We start from the raw sequence: 20,272 nt of genomic DNA on the forward strand, positions 1-20,272 counted from the left end.
TATTGGGAAGTTTTATTTATATTAAAGTATTTAAGTTTTTACACATATGGCGTATGCATTTATCCCACAGTAAGTGCACAGAAGGCGAAGGGAAACAGAAAGGTCGTGGAATTAACCTAAAGTTGCTAAAGTTGGAAATTTACCTATGTGAAGTGGTTCCTAATACTGCCTGAAATTAAGAGGTGGGAAAGCAGAGAGTCATGAGCTACAAGCGAACCAATTGGATGCCATATAAACCCAAGGGGGTCTGTAAGTAGATTGGCAATCGGAAAGGGCTATCACAACTGGGCACAAAAGGGTGATATAAGTAAAAGTCATCACTGGTGTTAAAAAGCACATGAGAGTGCACATTGTGAAGTAATAACAGTATTACACTATATATTTTTTTTTTTCTTCTTTTCCTCATAAGACCTCATCGCTAAGTCTAAAGCAGAAGAGGGCACTTTGGAATTATTTATTGAATTTTTTCTTGAACTAGAACAATAAACATGTTTGTCTATCAGTACATGCTACATAAAGCAAACCCTGTATGCATTAGAAATTATAAAAAATACACTTTATAATGTAAGCATAACAGAGGTGCTTTATACTATATTACATCTTTTTATGTTTATGCACCCATAAAATTAAATATAAGGATATAACAATCCACATTCTGCCTGCCCAACTACAGTATACATAAGTCACTATACTGTAGTATTTCCTTCAAACACACAGGTGCAGTATGTTTATATCAGTGTAGAACTCCCACATACTTTATGTAATACAGAGGCCATAGAAGAAAGAAAATATGTGCTTGCATTCCCCTTTTTTTTTTGCAATTTTTCTCCCACTTGCTCCTTCAGCATCATCTTGTAAATATTTCCTTAGAACTCTTATATAGACATGTTTCAGCTAAGTATCCCTCAGAAATGGTGTACATTGGGAATCCTTTGGCCTGGGTGTACAGTATTCCGTTATTTTGTTTGTGTTATATACTATATCATGGTTAAAGAGCTGGAATTCGAATTTGACTCATCAGCCTTTAGTCCCAACTGCCCACACTGGGGGCTCCCTCCTGGTGTGGGTAGCCCAGCGATGTCAGGGGCAGATTTTTTTTTTTTTTTTTAAAAACTATTGTTTCCCTCAACCAGAGTGCGGGCTCTATAAAGAGGAAACAATATAGGGGTGATAGGTCTAAATAAGATAAATATGGCTATGGCAAAGCAATTTTATTATAGCCTTATGACACATAAAGAATATTTTCTACCACCAAAAATGCACCCAAATCCTGCAGCATTTTTATATCAGGTTTTTTTATTTTTTTCCTTAAAACTAATGAAAGACTCAACTGTTGGGTTTGAGTACTTCACTTCCTGCAGGGAAAATTCCTTGTATCCATAAACCTTAGACTAATCTAGACCTATCTCTATAACATGATAAGGATGATACATAAAGAACAGATACTGTGTGTCTTATATCGTGTTGTGCAAATATTAATACTATGAACAAAACAGCACCAAACATTTTCATGGAAGTATTTTATTTAGCAGGCTTTCGAAGCATAGATTTTAAATCAACAGCCCTTGACTCATTTACCCACTCTAGGCTCTAATGATGTTTTTCCGAAAGCTTAACAAATCATCCACGAAGCATAAATCTCTAAGGGCTCTGGCACATGGGGAGATTAGCCGCCCGCGACAAATCTCCCTGTTCGCGGGCAACTATACTCCCTCCGAAATGCCATCCCACCGGTGAAAATGTAATTCGTCGGTGGGATGGCATACCCGGCGGTGCGATTTCAGTGAAATTGCAGAAGTTGCCTTGAGAGGAAACTTCCGCGATTTCAGTGAAATCGCGCCGCCGCGTATGCCATCCCACCGCCGATTTACATTTTCACCAGTGGGATGGCATTTCGGGGAGATTAGTCGCCCGCGAACAGGGAGATTTGTCGCGGGCGACTAATCTCCCTGTGTGCCAGAGCCCTAAAAAAAAGTTGAAAATAACATAGAGAAACTATTTACAAGTGAGAATAATATACAGCTCTAACCTTTCCATAAACTACTGAAAAACAGGGCAAGGAAAATATACAAAATGGGGAACAAAAGTAAACTCTTAAAAACAGGAATTATTGTTTTGAACTTTTCTGACTGATATTTAGCCCGAAACAGGAAAGCTGTGCAGAGACATGAAAGCCATGCAGAAACAAGGGGAAGTTCTTCCTCCTGAAAGAAATCTTCCATTTTTGTACAACACTGGAAGCAGCTTTGGGTGCTTTTTATCTTCATGGTTCAGAGTAGTGATAACTTTGTAGGTACCAACCGTTATTCGGCATGGTGCATTTGCATTTGCTCATTTAAAGCATCACCTTCATACTCGCACAGAAAGAGGGCCTGCAATATGCAGTATCTCAGTGGTAATATTGTGAATGATTCCATCGATACCAGGAACTGTAGAAGAAACAATATTCATCAGTTTATATCAGTTAGAATGAAAATAATAAAATATATGGAACAGATAGCCTTAATTTGCTTATTTAGACTACCCATTGGACAGTATTTAAAAAAAGGATTTAATTAAAGGGGAACTATTGTGAAATTTAAACGCAGAGCATAATTTATGTATAAACAAATATTTTTTGTAAATATGATTTTTTTTTTTAAATTCTGTACCTTAGTAAGTACTGTCAGGCTGCCAAAATCATTGTCGCCAACTCCACCAATAGTAAGAGCGCTTGTACTTTTTCATTCACTGCTTGCAACGTTTCCTCGTATGGTCATCAGTGAGCGCTGTGTGTGTTATGTACATCACAGAGGGCTCGATGCTGAGTATGTTTCTTCAAACACACAGGCACACTGTTTCACAGTACACTTACGACACGCGATTCTGTTCTCGTGCGGCTCTTATTCTCTGAGCTGTCCGTAATGTACATGACACGTACAGCGCTCACTGATGACTGTATGGGGAAACACCTCAAGCAGTAGATGAAAAAGGAGAGTGGATTTGTCAGTATAAGGGCTCTCACTATTGGTGGAGTCAGCGGCGATTTTGGTAGCCAGCCAGTATTTACTAAGAGAAAGTTATAGAAAGCTGTGGATCATATTAAAGATGTGCGATGTACATAAAGAAAAGATTTGTTTTTACATAAACTTTTTATGCTCTGCATTTCAATTTCATGGCAGTTGTTCCCCTTTAAAAAAATGGCTGCAGCATTTCTGTAATGAACGGTACTAATAAACTACTTTTTTTTAGAACAAAGGCTATTATTATACAGAATATTCTCCGTAACACTTTTACTGCCAACGGCGTACAGTACGGCGTACATCGTTGCAGTAAAAGGCTTTATCTGCCAACGACGTGTGCCGTATGTTGTTTGGCAGATTAAGATACTCTCTGCAGAGGGGGCATTGTGTGAGTTTTTAGCGATGACAGCCCCCTGAGCAACGAGCCAAGGGGGCTGTCATGTCGGCCCTGCGACGCGATTGTCACAGGGCCGACCCCCAAGCAGCAGGCGCGATCGTATTGCATCTGCTGCTTGGTCCCGCTTCCTGCTCCCCCCCCAGCACCGGCCCACTGAGTTCCTGCGACATGAAGGACAAGAACTGCAGCACTGAGGACCAGGCAAGCTTCAGGACAGGTAAGGGTGAATATTTTGCATTTATACACACTTATACACACTTACATACACTTACAGACATTTACACACACATACAGCACACAATTTTGCAGTTTTTTTTTTTTCATTTTGCATACTTATATACACCTATATACACTCATATACACACTTACACACTGTCACACAACTTTTAACTTAACAACACATTTTTTTTTTTTTTACCACTTTGTTTTTAGTTTCTTTTCCCTAAAAACTGTTTATCTTGACAGCGTGACTATTGGATCAGATATTCTGACCACTAATTATTTTGTCATTTCACTTATTTGGACAATTTTTGTGGTTTTATTGCATTTTTTTCCCTGTATTAGTATACCTGATCTGTTTTTAGCATAGCTTTGCCAAGTGTAACTTTGGTGTAGAAAAATAACTTTACCTATTTTTAATTCATCAGAATGTGTACTTTCCAAAAATATATGGTTTTCTGGGGGTCTCTGTATAGTTAGGGGGTGTTACGGCACATAATACACTGTCAGGAGGCTCTGTGCAAAAGCTGAGTTGGCAGGCGAGAAATCCATATGCGCTATTTTCATTTTGGGGTCAGTACATACCGCAGACTTTGGTATATCTATGCATATTGGGCATTAAACTGTTCAGTAGACCTTAGGTGTTCCTATTTGGGGTAATTTGCCTGTGTATGCAAGAAATTGTGTGAGATAAATGCGGCAAATTGCAAAATTTTTAGGCTATTTTCTGAAATGTCATAAAAACCAATAACTTTAGGAAAGCTTTGCAAATTGGTACTTTGGTGTAGAAAGGACTCTTTACCCATGTTGGATTTGACAGAATGTGTATTTTCCATAGCTATATGGTTTTTAGGCGATTTTCTGAAATGTCATAAAAATTGGCAAACAGAAAAGCTTGGTACTTTGGAGTAAAAAGAAATGTGTACCATTATAGATTCGGGGGAATGTGTACTTTCCAAAAATATATGGCTTTCTGGGGTGAGTGCACTTTTTTGTAGCATTATCCCACATAAAGCATGAAAATGTGTTGATTTTGCATTAGCTGAAATGACAGATCATATGGGGGGTATGTTCCCATTGGGGCCCCTATATGTCACATATTTGGGTAAACCTATACATATTGGGCATAAAACTGCTCAGTGGACCCCTGGTGTTCAAATTTACCATGTTTTATATTGGTACCTAATGCAATGTGGGAGATAAGATGCTGCAAAGTGGAAGCTTTGTGGGATTTTTGGAAATGTCATCAAAATTGCTACATTTAGAAAAGCTTTGCGGCTTGGTACTTTGGAGTAGAAAGGCACAGGTACCCATTTTAGATTCGGGGGAATGTGTACTTTCTAAAAATATATGACTTTCTGGGGTGAGCGTACTTTTTACTAGCGTTATCCCACATATAATAATGTAAATGTGTTTATTTTGCAAGAGCTGAAATGACAGAAATGATACACCATATGGGGTTATGTTCACATTGGGGCCCCTACATGCCATATACTTAGGTAAACCTATATATATTGGACATCAAACTGTTCAGTGGACCCCTGGTGTTCATATTTAGGGTGTTTTATTTGGTTACTTTATGACCAATAGGAGATAAGATACTATAGACTGGAAGCTTTGAAGCAATTTTTTTAAAAATTTCACAAATTTTGATAAAAACCAATAAATTCAGGAAAGCATTGTGAATTGATAGTTTGGAGTAGACAGACAATAGTGCCCACTCTGGTTCCCCAGTATCTGTTCTTTCCATAAATGTGTAATTTTCTGGGATAAACCTTCTGTTAGTGGAATTTTTGGCCTTGAAATCTAAAGTATGCAGCTTTCTGAAGCAGTGCTTTGGAAATTTGGTAGTGTACTGCTGGGAGTTTTTGACCTATGCAAGTAAGAAATCTTCATAAAACTATATATATTTGATATTGGCACATTCAGGAGATATGGGACTTTCCAAATCAGTTGTATTTTTGTGCATAAAATAATTTTTGTTTCTGGTATCTCTTTATATTATGGAAAATAAGTTTTTTACAATTTTTTAGACATTTAGAAGCCTATATCTTGTTACAGAATTGGAATTGTTTTCCTGGGTAAACTAAAAGTCCCCCTGAGGAAAGGCCCCTAAAGTGAAACAGTGCAAAATGTTCAGAAACTGTCTGCCAATACAAGTTCCGCTTTGACCAAAAGGGCTGGCAGTGAAAGGGTTAAAGCTTGGCTTATAGCACACTTGACATTCTTCAGCCGTGTTTTTAAAAAGGATGCCATTGGCCTTAAAATGCCAGACCAACAAGCAGCGTTTTTATATCAGGTTTTTTGAGTTTACTAGCATGCAGTGTGCCTGTCCTTAATTATCATGTGCCGTAGTACCATTGGTTAGGGATTATGCCAATTCTTTTTAAATCTGTGAGCAATTGCTGTTTTTCAACCCCCAACTACTGTATTGTCCCTTAATGGCAGATTTCAGCTTAGTTTTTACCCAGGGATTTAGGTATGGCATCTGAAATGTATAGAACCTTGAGATATTTAAAGGACATGTAAAGTCTATTTCACTGAGGGAGAGCTAAAATGTCAGGCACCCCCCAGTGAAATAGATTGCTAGAAGTTCTTTTCCCAGACTGGTGCTGAAGAAAACCACACCTGTCTGAGTGCCACGCCGGCATCTATTTATATCAGCTCCTAGTTCCCTGGACCCTAAGCTTTCTACACATACGCAGTAGAGTAAAATCTTGGGTATATTCTACTGCACATGAGCGAACAGGAATTTGAACTGGGGATTCCTGGGTTGCTGGTAGAAAGTTAAGTAAAATGGCGGCGCAGGTTTTTCCACAGGCTGGTGCGGTTTTCTCCTAACAGGAGCACTAGCCTGGGGAAAAATACTTAGCGATCTATTTCACTGGGGGGTGCCCCAAAGCTTACCTTGAGTTGCTGTAGCTGGATGTGTTCACCGTGGGTTTGGAACTATTTAATGATGATCCTGGACTACTGGGCTGGAGACCAGAGGATGGTGAAGAAGGTCTACTGGAACTCCCAGGGGAACAGGAAGATGTCACTGAAGTATAATAGTTATATAATTGCAATGTTTTACTTAGAGGTTATAATAATTTAAGCATTTGAGGGTTTTTTTTCCCTCTGCATACTAGCATCATTTTGTGTCTGGAGACATCATAAAACTAGAAGTGTTAGAAGACCATACATCGTAGTACGAGAGGCAGCTCTGAAAAAAATGGGTGGTGTGGGTTTTCTTCACATTAATGATGATCGCAGCAGTTTCTTTTCTGCCTCTACATAATGAGTTCTAATTTATAAGTAGATGGACAAGTGTTGATATAATATACTGTTACAGAGGAAAGGCATATCTAACCTGTGCTGGTCATTGTGCTGTGCCCTGGAGTCATAGACATGGTTCCCAAAGGACCAGTTGGTGCCTGCAAAATAGAGAATGATATTATAATCTTGTCATCGCTTAATTCACTCTCTAAATTTATATAAAGACTTAGTTCAGTTAAGTAAGTGAATAGTAGCTCACCATTCTGGAGTTGTAGACTGGGGACTTTAGTGGTAGATTCATTGGGCAGTTTATTCGTTTTTCCTTCTGGCGCCGATTGCAGAACCAGACCCTGACCACTTCTTTCTCCATTACTAGCTGCTCTGCTATCATGCTAATCTCCTCAGAGCTTGGTTTGGGGTTCTAAAAAGAGAACAGTCAGTATGTATCAAATAATGTTGGTTAGCTGAAATAACTACCACACCACAAGCCTTTGAGGCTATTGTATTAATACTGCTTCAGTCATCAGTGCCCAAAACATCATGGCTAGTGTCTATGGAAAATCATGCAAGGATGCCTGTTACAAGTGTAAGGGATATCACTGGTGATGTTGCCCAATTGCAACCAATCAGCAATCAGTTTTAAACAGTTACCTACAAGTTAGAAAACAAAACAAAAGATCTAATTGGTTGCTATGGGCAATATCATCTGCAATGTTGGCTTACACATTATAATAAATATACCCCTCCCTTAATGTTTAAATTTTAGCAGCTTCATTGTTTTAATTCATATCTTATTGGACCTGCTCTTCACTGTTCCAATATGATCATTGCTGGTCCAGAGCAGAGGCAAGCGTTAAAGGGTTAGAAAAAATTCTAATAGTTACACAACTAATAATAGCACAGTGGTTCTGGGTGCATACTCATCAGAAAGCAGCTAGGAGCACAGGGGCAGATTTTTGCTCTTTGTTTATCCGCAGGCCAAGCATCCGCTTGGTGTTGCACTAGCCTTAATCAGTGCTTACTGATTAAGGAATATTTAATGAAAAGCAGCAACATAATCTTGCTTTGGAAGTGCATCATATGCACTATAGTAATCATCATATCATCACCCAACTCTGCCACCGACCACAGAGTAGTTTGAACATAGATTATACCAGAATGTTTTTTTAAATGAATAAAAATACTCTAATATAATGATGCCTAAGCTAAAGCCCTCTTCTGTATTTATTAAAGAAGCCTCTCCTGAAAGCGAAACAATGCAGGATTTTGTAGTTAACCCACAATTGGGGGGAAGCAGTTTATGCATCACTGCTCTAAAAACAAACACTTGTGATATTTCAAACACACACACACACACACACAAGAGTAGTCCCATACTCACATCCTGAAACCTTTTCTCCAGTGTAAGACGGATATTGGTTTCAATGCTGGTCCGTTTCTTTCTCTTGCGCCCAAACATTTCACTGAGCTGGGCATAGTTAGTGCTGGGAGTCAAGGCAGCATCCGAGGGGGCAGATTCTAAACAGATGAGATAACTAAAGCAGTTATAGTCTAAGTATCATGTACACAACTATGTATTTATTTATTAGAAATGTATTTGTGTATGTGTTAATCTGTAGAAAATGGTAACAATACGGAATACATTGTAGATCAGAGGTGCCCAAGAGGTAGATTGCGGTCTACCAGTAGATCACTTTAAAATTTTTGGTAGACCACAAGGTGGGATGCCATCCCACCACTTCTTTTTTCCCCCCAACATAACAGAGCTTTTGACTGCACCCATACTGCTGTGTTGACACTTGTTTAATGTTATGTGGGCATTAAATGTGAATTTGTCACTGCATTTATACATCAACTATTTTTATTAAAGTAGATCTCATAACGGAGCCAAGGTGGCAAGAGTAGATCACAGGGTGACAAACTCTGGGTACCCCTGTTGTAGATGCATCCAGCACACACTAAAAACATATCCCGTACAGATTTAGCCATCCATAGAAATGGTTCCCTTTTATCTTACACATCGCTGTATGGTTTTCACATAATTAAAGATTTAATGTTCATATTAAGTATTTGTAAATTTATTATACTATGTGCTTCCTTTCTCTGGTTTACCTGATATTTCTTTTTTTTTTTCTATGTAAGACATAGAAAACATGTAAGGCATGTAAGACAATGACAAAATCTAAGTGGGAATATGGTATGCATATAAATACAAAGCAATTGAGGTAATTAGCATGGTAAATTAGCCTTTTAAATGAGAAAAAAAGGTAAAAACTAAGTAAGCTTTATCAGAAAGGTCTATGTAAATACTGCCATAAGCACTCACAGAAACGCTGCACTGACTTCTCTGTGAAAAGATTTCTTGTGTCTGTGATTCATGTGACAGAGACACACAGCTTTCAGCTCTCTCCACTCTCCTGCTCCTCCCTCCCTCCCTCAAGAATGCTAAGAACTCACTCCCCCCCTTAGGAATGTGGATCTGAGCCAATTAGAAGGAAGCTGAGTCATAGTCTTACTAACTGAGCATGTTCACTTGGGTATGCATGTCTGTGCAGGAGTGAGGCATTATGGGAACTTTCTTTACACAGCTCAGCTTTTGTTCTTCCTGTTTGGCTTCTGATCATCTGAACGGGAGAAATATGGGAAGACTTAAGGGCACTATTGAGACAACTGAAGGTATGCCTGTAGCTTCAGATTAACTCTTTATTAGCCTTTCCTTCTCCTTTAAGTGCACAGCATATAATACCACTGTACAAACGTATCTCACAAACAGTAATTGAAACTATGTACAGGTATGGAACTGTTATCCAGAATGCTCTGGACCTGGGGTTTTCCGTATAAGGGATTTTTCCATAATTTGGATTGTCCCCTAAGACCTGCATCTATTTTGTCTCTTTCCCATTTTTAAACGTCCAGCCTAGACATTACATTTACATTACATTTTTGCCGTTTTCTTACCTGCGTCATTCAGCCATTTTTCCAGCAAGGGCTTTAGCTTGCACATGTTTTTAAAACTCAGGTTAAGAGCTTCAAATCGGGATATGGTTGTCTGGCTAAAATCGTTTCCGTAGAGCTTTCCCATGGCCAATCCAACATCACCCTGACAAATAAATTGCATTTAGTCAGACAGTTATGAGCAGAAGCTAGTTTGTATATCAGGCAGTACCTGGGGACAAATGACTTGGTCAGTATGGCTATTTGGGAGTTGCTAAATATACAGCATACCTTTATCAAGTGTGAGCTCAAGCTGTTTTGGTTATAATCATGCAGCAGAAGGCATTTGGAAGTGGACTACAATTAGTTATATTAGAACGTAAGTGCTTTTTGTACATATTGGTATAAATTCGTTACAGGGTGGTTCACCTTTAAGTTAACTTTTAGAATGGCCAATTCTTAGCAACTTTCCAACTGGCCATCATTTTTTATTTCTTCTAGTATTTGAAATTTTTGATGTCTTAATAGCACTCAGTGACCAGAGCAGCCAAAACCCATTGCTACAAATTTATTGTTATTGTTACTTTTTATTACTTATTGTCCTATTCAGGTCCTCTCCTATTTATATACCAGTCTCTCATTCAAACCACTACCTGGTTGCTAAGGTAATTTGAACCCTAGCAACCAGATAGCTAGGGTTGAGATTCCAAACTAGAAAGCTGCTGAACAAAAAAGTGAAATCATTAAAAAAAACACAAATAATAAAAAATGAAGACCAAATTGTCTTAGAATATTACTCACTGCATCATGCTAAAAGTTAGATCAAACTTTAATTTGCACACTTCAGCAATACGTCATATAAAGTGTATAAATATAAGTACAAACAATGAGAAAGGAGTTCCGCTAGCAGAGTTTGATGAACATTATTCCATTAAAAGAGGCAGGACTAAGGAAGAGGGGCCCCATCTGAGGTTAAAAAACCTATATAAATTAGGAATATCCAACCTATAGCCCCACCCCAGTTGTTCAACAACCCCCTTTCTCTCCCAATGCAGTCCCTCTGGTAGTGAGTTCCAGGGGTAAATATCCTTCCTGAACTGGCTCAGATTTGAATGCTTAGATATAAGTGTCAAAGGACATCCCAGCTTTCTAATGTTTCACTTGGGGGTAAGCCTAATCACTCATGTTTGTCATGTCAGCAGTAGGTCACCTGTGTGAATCCCAGCTTTATTCTTCTCTGCTTGAAGGTCTTTGCAAATTTCTCCAATTCTTCTAGGTCGCTGGGCTCATCTGGCACCATAGGCAAATGTTTTGGAACATGCAGGTGACCCATTTCCAAATGGGATTCTAGAGGAGAGCCTGGAAGTCCGGGACGTCCTACTGCCTGTGCATGTAGTACAGAGAAATTACTTACAACCAACCAACTACCATAAAGTTAATTTGAGAAAAAAATATATGTGCCATAATAACAAACAGGTAGAACCTTTGTATTCTTTGTATTGTACTGCTTTGTATTCATGATTTACCTGTGAAGCCAGGCCCAAGCCAGTTTGTGGCTGAAGGATTCCACCTTGCTGCTGAGAGAGTGAGAGATGATTTGGTTGCAAAAGACCTGTAGAAATGAGAAGATACATGCTTCATTTCATGTTCATTTAATTTTTTAAACTTTCTGTGACATTTCCTTTAAAGATCAATTCTATAATTAGCTAATTTGACAGCAAATAATAACAATAACTATGAAAACTGCTACCACAAGGTGGCAGCACACCCCTTCACAAAACGCTGGGTTGTAACATTTCAACATTACATCACCCTATCATCTATGCTGCTTTATGCAATTATTATTATAATTAGCACGTATTTGTAAAGCAACATATTTTTCAACGCTGTATAATAAATGTGTGTAAACAATAAAAATAAAGATTACATACAAAATAAAAAGAAACAACTGATAAAGTCAAGAGAGGCTGGAGAGCAGGAGTATTGTGCGAATGTAACAAACACAACTTTGGGAGTTTATTTAAATAACCACAGAAATAATAGCTGTTTAAGGGCAAGCACCCACAGAGTTACTTACTCGCCCTTACACATGTAGACTTTCACACGTAGCCGCCCCAAAAAGGGTTTCCACCGGCAACAATAGAAGTCACCAGTGGAAAGCCCTTCACATCGCTTCAGTTTCCGAAGTCACATAAAGTTGCCGAAGGGATGCGAAAGGCTTTCCACCAGCGACTTCTATTTTTGCCAGTGGAAACCCTTTTCGTTGCGTTCAAGGGCCGGATTATGTTAAAATGATAAAGTTGTACAGTGAAGTCTGTTGAGCCTTTGAGCAGACTGGGGCCATAGAAACCCATTGGAGGGCCACATCTGCCCCCTGGCCCTCCAGTTAGAAAGCCCTGTACTAGAATATCCTATTCTTAGCAGCTATTCAGTTGGTCTTCAATAGCTGCCTTCAGCGCTTTCCAGCTTTCAAATATGAGTAACTGACCCCCACAGGCAAATTTTTATTTTTCTGTTACATTTTATTACTAATCATTTTATTCAGGTCCTCTACCTTCCTCTAGCAGTACTTATTTTTCCAAAGGAGAGACTGGTTGATATCTGCCCACTGTAACCAGACCTGCCCTACAATGTAGGTTAAATAAGTATAAGGCACAGTGCTGGGCTGTAGTAATTGCTGAGCAGAACTTGATTAAGTTTTCCATTGTTGTTAAATGGAAGCCACAGTGTCTAAATTACCTCACTTAAAGTGTACTGACCTTAAAAGCATTTCACTGTCACATCTGTTTGCCTTCCTTTTATTGAACATTGAATAGGCAGTAATGGATAGGAGCATGACTACATGCACAGGATTTTAGGATGTCACCTATAATGTCATGAAATTTACCTTGTTGGCCACTTTGGGACTGTGACAGCAGGTACGGAGAGGCAGGTTGTAAATGGCTGGGTACCAATACCAGCTGTTGGAGAGGGTGTAAAGAAGTCATTTCCTGTAGAAAATGTAAATCATCAACCATAGTATATAAACAAAAGAATATTATTCATCGGAATTAGAAGATAGAAACACAGAACAATAATAGTAATAGTAAGACAGAAAGAATGACAGACATGTACAGAGATGGAAAGTAGATTCAAGTGTAATATTATACCTTCAACTTAACTGGAATCAATAAATAAGAGAAATCCACACTCTGATATTGCCAGAGACTTAATGTCCTTGTTGGCAGAATGTTAGAATAATGTTCCGCCGTTATCTTGTTCAAGAACATATATACTGTATATTCCATTTTTATCTGCTTTTGAGAGACTTCTGCAATCCTTTATGTTTGTACTTCAGTATTGTTAGTAATTATGAGTCTTATCATAACTAACAGACAAGTCAAGTGAGACCATAAGTAGCAAGTAGGTACTTAAAGGAGAAGGAAAGGTAAAAACTAAGTAAGCTTTATCAGAAAGGTTTATAAAAATACAGCTATAAGCACTTACAGTAATGCTGTCCTCAATCAAAAGAAACACAGGATTTCTTGACTCTTTTTTTGTAAATATAGGGGATCAGAGAACTCTGTCCCCTGATTCTCAGTCTGTGACATCATCCCGCCTAGCTACAGACTGGGGAGGAACCCAATTGGCTGGATGCCCCAGTGCATGTCTGGGAAGAGGTGTGCTTAAGTTTGGAGCCAAAAATCAAGGGGCGGGCCCAGAGTTGATAAAGGGAGCCCCTGTTGTTTTTGCCAGTTGTTGGCAGAGAGATACAGAGTGAGCAGCCAGTACCAAGTGTTGTGAGTTCAGACTGAAAGGATAAGAGTCTGCTTGGTTGCCAGTGCTTACAAAGTCCTCTGTGGAATCTCTGTGAGTGTCCCCTGGTGTGAACAGGTATTGCTCGTTTGCCTGCTACGTGGGAGCAGACACCTTTTCCAAGGGGAAGGTAGTCTGGATGCAGGTAGTGCTACCTGGGGGGACTAAAGAGCTCTTGGGGAAGGGACTGAACTGATTTAAGGGTTGGGGTCTATCCGGATGCAAGTTGGGACTAGGCACCTACAGAGACTGTGCCAGGAGTGGATGGAGTGCACAAGTTCCTCAGGACAGGAAATTCAGTTATCCCTAAACTGTTTTACATTCTATTTCAACAGTTATATAAAGTTTGATATTGCTGCAAAACTGTGTGTGATTATTCCTAGTGGAAAGTCCCTTGAGGTGTGCTCCTCAGTGTCCACTAGGTGGAGGCACTGCGCTACAATCCCAGTTCCCAGTATCTTATAATTCAAAGAGAATGAAAATCTCCTGTACTAAAGCCTATATACAGCCCAAATTAAGTGAGTGTGCCAAGAAAGGGTTACATAAACATGATGTTCCAGTGTCTGACTTCCTCTCTCAGAAATGGCCTTAATTCCTGGGGCCAGAGTCTGCTCAGTTCTCTCCTCTCTCCTGCTCCCCCCTCCCACCAGAATGCGCTTGAGACTGCAGGAAGGAAACTACCTAAAATGGCAGCTGCTATCTTATGCAAAAGGAGAAAGCTTCTAAAGCTGATTACTCAGGTATGTTAATGGTTTCTGCAGAATAAATATATTGGTGGCACTAATGTGGCAAATCTATTGGCAGTAAAATGACTTTCATTCTCCTTTAAGGATCAAGTCAAATGAGATTTAACAAGTAATAACATTCTTTTGAATAAGAGTTTTCAGGATTTTAAAATATAAATGTAAATGTATTTTTATCAATATCCTTATAAAATCATCTTGTGAATGGAAGCTAAACATCTGTTATCAATCAATCAATGTTTTAATCTTTATTTGAATGGGGGATTTCCTTTGCGTTACCTTTGTTATGTTATAGAATGGCCTGTTCAAAACAAAGTTTCAATTGCTATTTCTTTTTTTTATTTATTTGCCTCACTTATCTGCATCTTTTTAGTCTATCATTCAAGCCACTGCCTGGTTGCTATGGTAAATAAGAACCTAGCAACCCCTCAGCTGCTGAAAATCCCAAATTGTTTCAAAATATCAATCTCTACATCATATTAGAAGTTAATTTAAAGCTGGTAATTTCTATATGTTCCTCTTCATTAGCCCTGCTAACTGTCAATTTAATGAAAATGTATAACTTCAACACACTCTTATCAGAAACTGTAGTTAGTGCACATAAAATAAGTCATTTGACTTTTGCCAGCTCTAAGCAGAGCAATATCACAAGACTGTCCTCTTCTCTCTGACTTAATTTTCTGCCAACTGTCAGCAGGAAGACAAAATGAACAGCAGGTGTTGCTGTTGCATCAGGTTTATTATATTAGTAGTATAAAAACTGCTTATATCTTAGAAGCTATAATATGAAATTTGCATATGTATTCAGAAGAGCACTCTGAGCGATTTTACATTAACTATTAACTTGTTTCTAGGTTTTACATTTCCTTTCAACAAACCTGTTACTGCTTTTGTAATGAAAGACACTTTATGCGTCTTTTTTTTTTTTAAGAACCTGTGTCCAAACGGTAATACAATATTTTAACAATATATATAAACAATATATTTGTAGGGGATCAGAGAACCCTGTCCCCTGTTTCTCATTCTGTGATCTCATCCAGCCTAGCTACAGCCTGGGAGGGATCCGGTTAGCTGGCTGCCCCAGTGCACGTTTGGGAGAGGTGTGCCTAAGTTTTGGAGCCAAAAATCTAGGGGCGGGCCCAGCAGTTTAGAAAAGGAGCCCCTGCTGTTGTTTGCCAGTGCAGAGGGAGACCCAGAGTGAGAAATCAGCACAAAAGTGTGAGTTCAGACTTGAAAGGATAAAAGTCTGCTAGACTGCCTGGGAATATAAAGCCCTCTGTGTCCTCTGTGTGTGTCCCCTGAGTGAACAGGTATTGCTCGGTTACCTGCTACGTGGGAGCAGCCACCCTTTTCAACGGGGAAGGTACTCTGGGGCAGGTAGCGCTACCTGGGGGGAATTAAGAGCTCTTTGGGAAGGGACTGAACTGATTAAAGGGTTGGGGGTCTATCCAGATCAAAGTTGGGGCTGGGCAAAGTACAGAGACTGTGCCAGCCGTGGATAGCCCACACAAGTTCCTCAGGACAGGATTATCAGTCCTCCTTAAGCTGTTCTATTTTCTATTTCAAAGTTATATAAAGTTTGATATTGCTGCAAACCATGTGTTATTATTTCCTAGTGTAAATCCCCTAAAGGTGTGTTCTTCAGTGTCCACTAGGTGGAGGCACTGCGCTGTTCCCAGTTCCCAGTATCAATATTGTATCAATACTCTGAGAACACATATCTCCTGACATACAGCCCATATTAAGTGAATGTGCCAAGAAAGGGTTACATTAAAAGTTCCCATTCAAATAATTAAGATGATTCTAAGCAACTTCATTTTAAAAAGTTAATGACTTAAAAGTTTATAAATGGAACTGCAACATTTTTTTTTTTTCATCGTTAAAATGGATTTAATGTTTAAAAACATCAGCCAAAAACAACAGCTACTATACACAACAAAATTATGTTTTTAGATGAGTAAATGATTCATCTCGCTCTCAATGCAAAAATTGCTCCCCCCCCATTTCTTACCACAGGCATGAGTGCAGATGGTACGGGCTGTGACTTGATTTCTGCTACCACCTGCACAGCATATACAAGAATGGAAGGGAGAGGGAACCAGAAGCTTGGAACACATCCATTTCTTTGTAGGCTAATAAACCTATTAAATGATTCTCTGGAAAATGGAATTAACTGTTGGACATGCAGGCATGGAGGAGTGAGAAACACTCTCACTGGAATTCAGTTCTTATGATTAATACTTCCAGGTTGTTTGGATAACTCAATGTCTTCTTCTGAATTAACACAATAACCATTTGTGAATAAGAGTTAGTCTCCATGTTATGCTACACATATTTTTCACAAGTAGATTACTGCTACTTGCATTTCTTAGATCAGACCTGTAGTTCCCATACCACTGAATAAGGGTCTATTGCTTACCCCAGACATCTGTCCTCCGCCTATCATGGATCCTTGGGACAGGTGACATGGCCGATGAGGAATTCCTGACTGTAGTGCCTCACTAAAATCTTCAGTCTTGATCTAGAATAAAAGGCAAATTGTTATTCTTTGAGCCTTTATATAGGGGTGTGTATATAGTCCCTAGTGGAGAATTGCAAATTGAGTGTGTCTTTTGCTTACCTCCAGTGAGAGAAAGATAGATCTCAGCACTGGATGCCTTAATCTTAAAGGGAGGGATACCTGCATGATATGTTTCCACGACAGAGTAAGTGCCTACATAAGGTGGTATAGTGCATTCCACTAAGGGAAAGACACCTGGTTGTAGAATAAAAATAGTTGGTCTGGTCTTTTATTCTACACCAGCAGCTATAAAAGACTGAAAATTAAATGATGAGGCAGGTCGTGTCGCTACAGATTCACCACTTTAATTCCTCTAGCACTCATATGGATGCTGGGATTCTGGCAAATAAAACTATTCATAAATTATTGTGTGCAATGCTTTTGGCTTCTTGTGTTGAATTTTTAGTGTTATAGTTTGCCTATATGGACATACCTCTGGCAACTTTCACTTGCAATAGATGGCATCAGTATTTAAGTTCTTTTACAAATGAACCAAGAATTAGACTGGGCCACACAATGACATTCACTCTCTGCTTGTTAGGCCACTTTTTTCTTGTGCATAAGCCCTTGTCTTGTTATAAAGGGAGTATTGCCAGTCTATATAAAGCTTCATAAAAGTTTATTTGTATAATTTGCATTATTCTGTTTTCAGGCAAATTAAAGCAAGTTTTAACCAAAGACAAGCAGACCAATATAAGGCTAGTACTCTACTCTTATATCTTTAACTGGGTCAAGTAATAGATAGAATTGGTGCAGTCAGTTGGCTGCTGTGCTCCCAAACTCCTGACCTGCCTGCTATGAGCAGAAATTCAGAAAGTAGGCTAGTTTGTGATTCTTCTTCTTAAACGTATCTTTGGACTGGTAGCATCATCCCGATTTGTCTGGGACTATCCAAATAACCACCTTACTGAGGCAGGTGTTTCAAAAATCATGCCATCCTATTTTACACATATTTGTTCACTGTTTTGCTTTGAAACAGTTGGATATTATCAGACTGATGGCCTGTATGGCTGTTTTGTCAGTGGAACTCCCACTATGCAGGATCCCATAGCAATATACCACTCTGCATCTGTGTGCAGTTTGGAGAAATGCAGAATTTGTCTGAATTAAGGAAAGGAAAAATAAAGACCTACAAACAAAATATTTAATGTTAACAGCAGTATTTCTGGTTTTCTTGGCTCTCTTGCTCTCCCGAAACTTCAGTTATAAGGAAACAGAGAGGAGGAGTGATCCCTTAAGGGTAGGCAGTTCACCAACATGGGTCCTATCCTGTCTGAGAAATTACTGTGAAATTGCTTGGGGGAACAAATATAGGGAGGGTTAAATTTACTTTGTAGATACGCATGTTCAAAGACTAGATGTAAAAAGATAGTTCCAGTTATACTGGTTGTATATTTATTACACAGAATCCTAATATTTTCATAGCAGATGCTAACCTAATTATAAATGAGATACAACTTATTTAACTAATCTTATGCCACTATTATTTTGCAGTGCATGTGACCTATAGTATATTTATGTAGCCATATGGACATGTACTACCCCTTGTATCCTCCATTAATGCTGCAGAGCATATTATTTGACTTATTAATCCGTGACAGCAAATATGTTACCTGTTCATGGTACCATGTTATAAATACAGCCACAATTACAAATACCCTCAGAGTAAAAGGCCATAAGGTATTTAATCACCCTATTTATTTTCATGCATACCTTGAAAAATGTATCTTTATATCATTTTCTTTGCTCATTATGTAAGCTATACTGAGTCTTACTATCTATGAGAATGATAATGGAAAACACCTGGCTTGTTAAAACTTATTCCCATGAGTAAACAAACAATAAACCAAACAAAAAAGAAAAAGGAAGTTATATATTCGTTAACATTACATTCAAGTGGATATTATTGAAAACTGTGGCGGGTAAAGTTAAAGAGCAAGTATTGCTGCAAACACAATACCTAGATAATAAATTAGCCTGGGTGTCCAAACCCCGGGCTCCTCACTACACGTGTGCACAAAAGATCAGCAACAGCTTATAGGAAACTCACCACTCGATGTGTGGTCCGGGTGCTTCAAGCCCCGGACCCATAGCCCAAGGGAACTGATCCAATTCCAATCATCTACAGCTTAACGCACACCGGATAACCATGAGTTGTTAAAAGCTTACAACCTTTATTCGCATCTTAAAAACAGGGTGCCTGACGCGTTTCCATGAGAAAACATGTTTTTTTTCAAAACGCATCAGTTAAAGGAAAACTATACCCCCAAACAATGTTGTTCTCTGTAAAAATATATTGCATAAACAAGCTCATATGTAAAACCCTGCTTTATCTAAATAAACCATTTTCATAAAAATATACTTTTTAGTAGTATGTGCTATTGGGTACTCCTGAATAGAAACTTGCCATTTTAAGAATTAAGGGCCGCCTCCTGGGATTCACAATGCACACAAGCAAGCCAAGGCATACATACATACTAGGCCGCATCAGCCAATTAATAGACAGAGTTCTGCCTTTTGCTTCCACAGCTCTTCCTGTTACAGTAGAGCTGCATTATTTCTGGTAATGTGATCTCTGAGGGAGCACACAGCCCATCACTAAATGGTAGGTCAAGGGTAAGGATGTAAAAGGACAATATTTAATGATATATATTGTGAGAGGTGCAATGGAAAAGATCAGTGTTTGGTGTGTTTTCCACCAGTGTTGAAAGTGGGATACAAGTAGCACCAGGTAAAATGCCTGGTTTTACAGCAGGTAATGCTGTGTTTATGTTACTGGCTTAGGAAAAGACAAATGAATAGGTCCCTGGAGTAAATGGAGGGTTAATTGGTTAGGTCCTCCATTCCGTACTCCACAACATTTTCAGTTGGCCAGCTGTAGGGAGCTGGAGGTTGATTCTTGACTCAGAAAGTCACTCTCAGAGCGGGGCACAGGGCAGGAAGGCTGCCTGCCTGTGTCAGGAACTCCCAGAGGAACTGGGGTGCCTCCTGTCGCTGCAAGGAGCAGAGGGAGTCGTGACCAGGCGGATGAGAGCTGAGAGGAGTCAGCAAGGCTTATATATATATATATATATACAGTATATTGCAGATTCTTTAATAGGTCACTTAACATAATAGAAACTATCTGTTGGTTAAGTATTCTTTCTGGGGGTATAGTTTTTCTTTAATAGAGCTTCTCCAGCAGAATCCTGCATTAAAATCTGTTTTTCAAAAATACAGATTTTTTTAATATTTACTTTTGACATTTATTGTTATATTTCACATGGGGCTAGTCCTTGTGTTGGTTCAATAATAGAATTTTAAATGGTAGAGTGAATTATTTTCTAAGTAAACAATGTAATTTAGAAATAAAAAGAATACCATA

General features: G+C 38.8%; 1 protein-coding gene across 4 annotated transcripts in view; it reads right to left on the bottom strand.

Moving 5' to 3' along the window:
* Nucleotides 1–1,864: 1,864 nt before the first annotated feature.
* pou2f3 (POU class 2 homeobox 3) overlaps nucleotides 1,865–20,272 on the bottom strand; it is a 36,949-nt gene continuing 18,541 nt past the window's right edge. For all 4 annotated transcript variants that reach the window (XM_031906323.1, XM_031906326.1, XM_031906324.1 and 1 more), the window contains 10 exons: nucleotides 16,768–16,869; nucleotides 12,698–12,800; nucleotides 11,337–11,422; nucleotides 11,021–11,194; nucleotides 9,835–9,976; nucleotides 8,258–8,394; nucleotides 7,136–7,297; nucleotides 6,971–7,034; nucleotides 6,526–6,658; nucleotides 1,865–2,429 (listed from right to left, as the gene is read on the bottom strand). In XM_031906323.1, the coding sequence (XP_031762183.1) occupies nucleotides 2,390–2,429; nucleotides 6,526–6,658; nucleotides 6,971–7,034; nucleotides 7,136–7,297; nucleotides 8,258–8,394; nucleotides 9,835–9,976; nucleotides 11,021–11,194; nucleotides 11,337–11,422; nucleotides 12,698–12,800; nucleotides 16,768–16,869 (1,143 nt within the window). In that variant the 3' untranslated portion in view covers nucleotides 1,865–2,389. The remainder of the gene's footprint in view (nucleotides 2,430–6,525; nucleotides 6,659–6,970; nucleotides 7,035–7,135; nucleotides 7,298–8,257; nucleotides 8,395–9,834; nucleotides 9,977–11,020; nucleotides 11,195–11,336; nucleotides 11,423–12,697; nucleotides 12,801–16,767; nucleotides 16,870–20,272) is intronic.

The sequence above is a fragment of the Xenopus tropicalis genome, chromosome 7 (genome assembly GCF_000004195.4).
Source record: "Xenopus tropicalis strain Nigerian chromosome 7, UCB_Xtro_10.0, whole genome shotgun sequence".
Lineage (NCBI taxonomy): Eukaryota > Metazoa > Chordata > Amphibia > Anura > Pipidae > Xenopus > Xenopus tropicalis.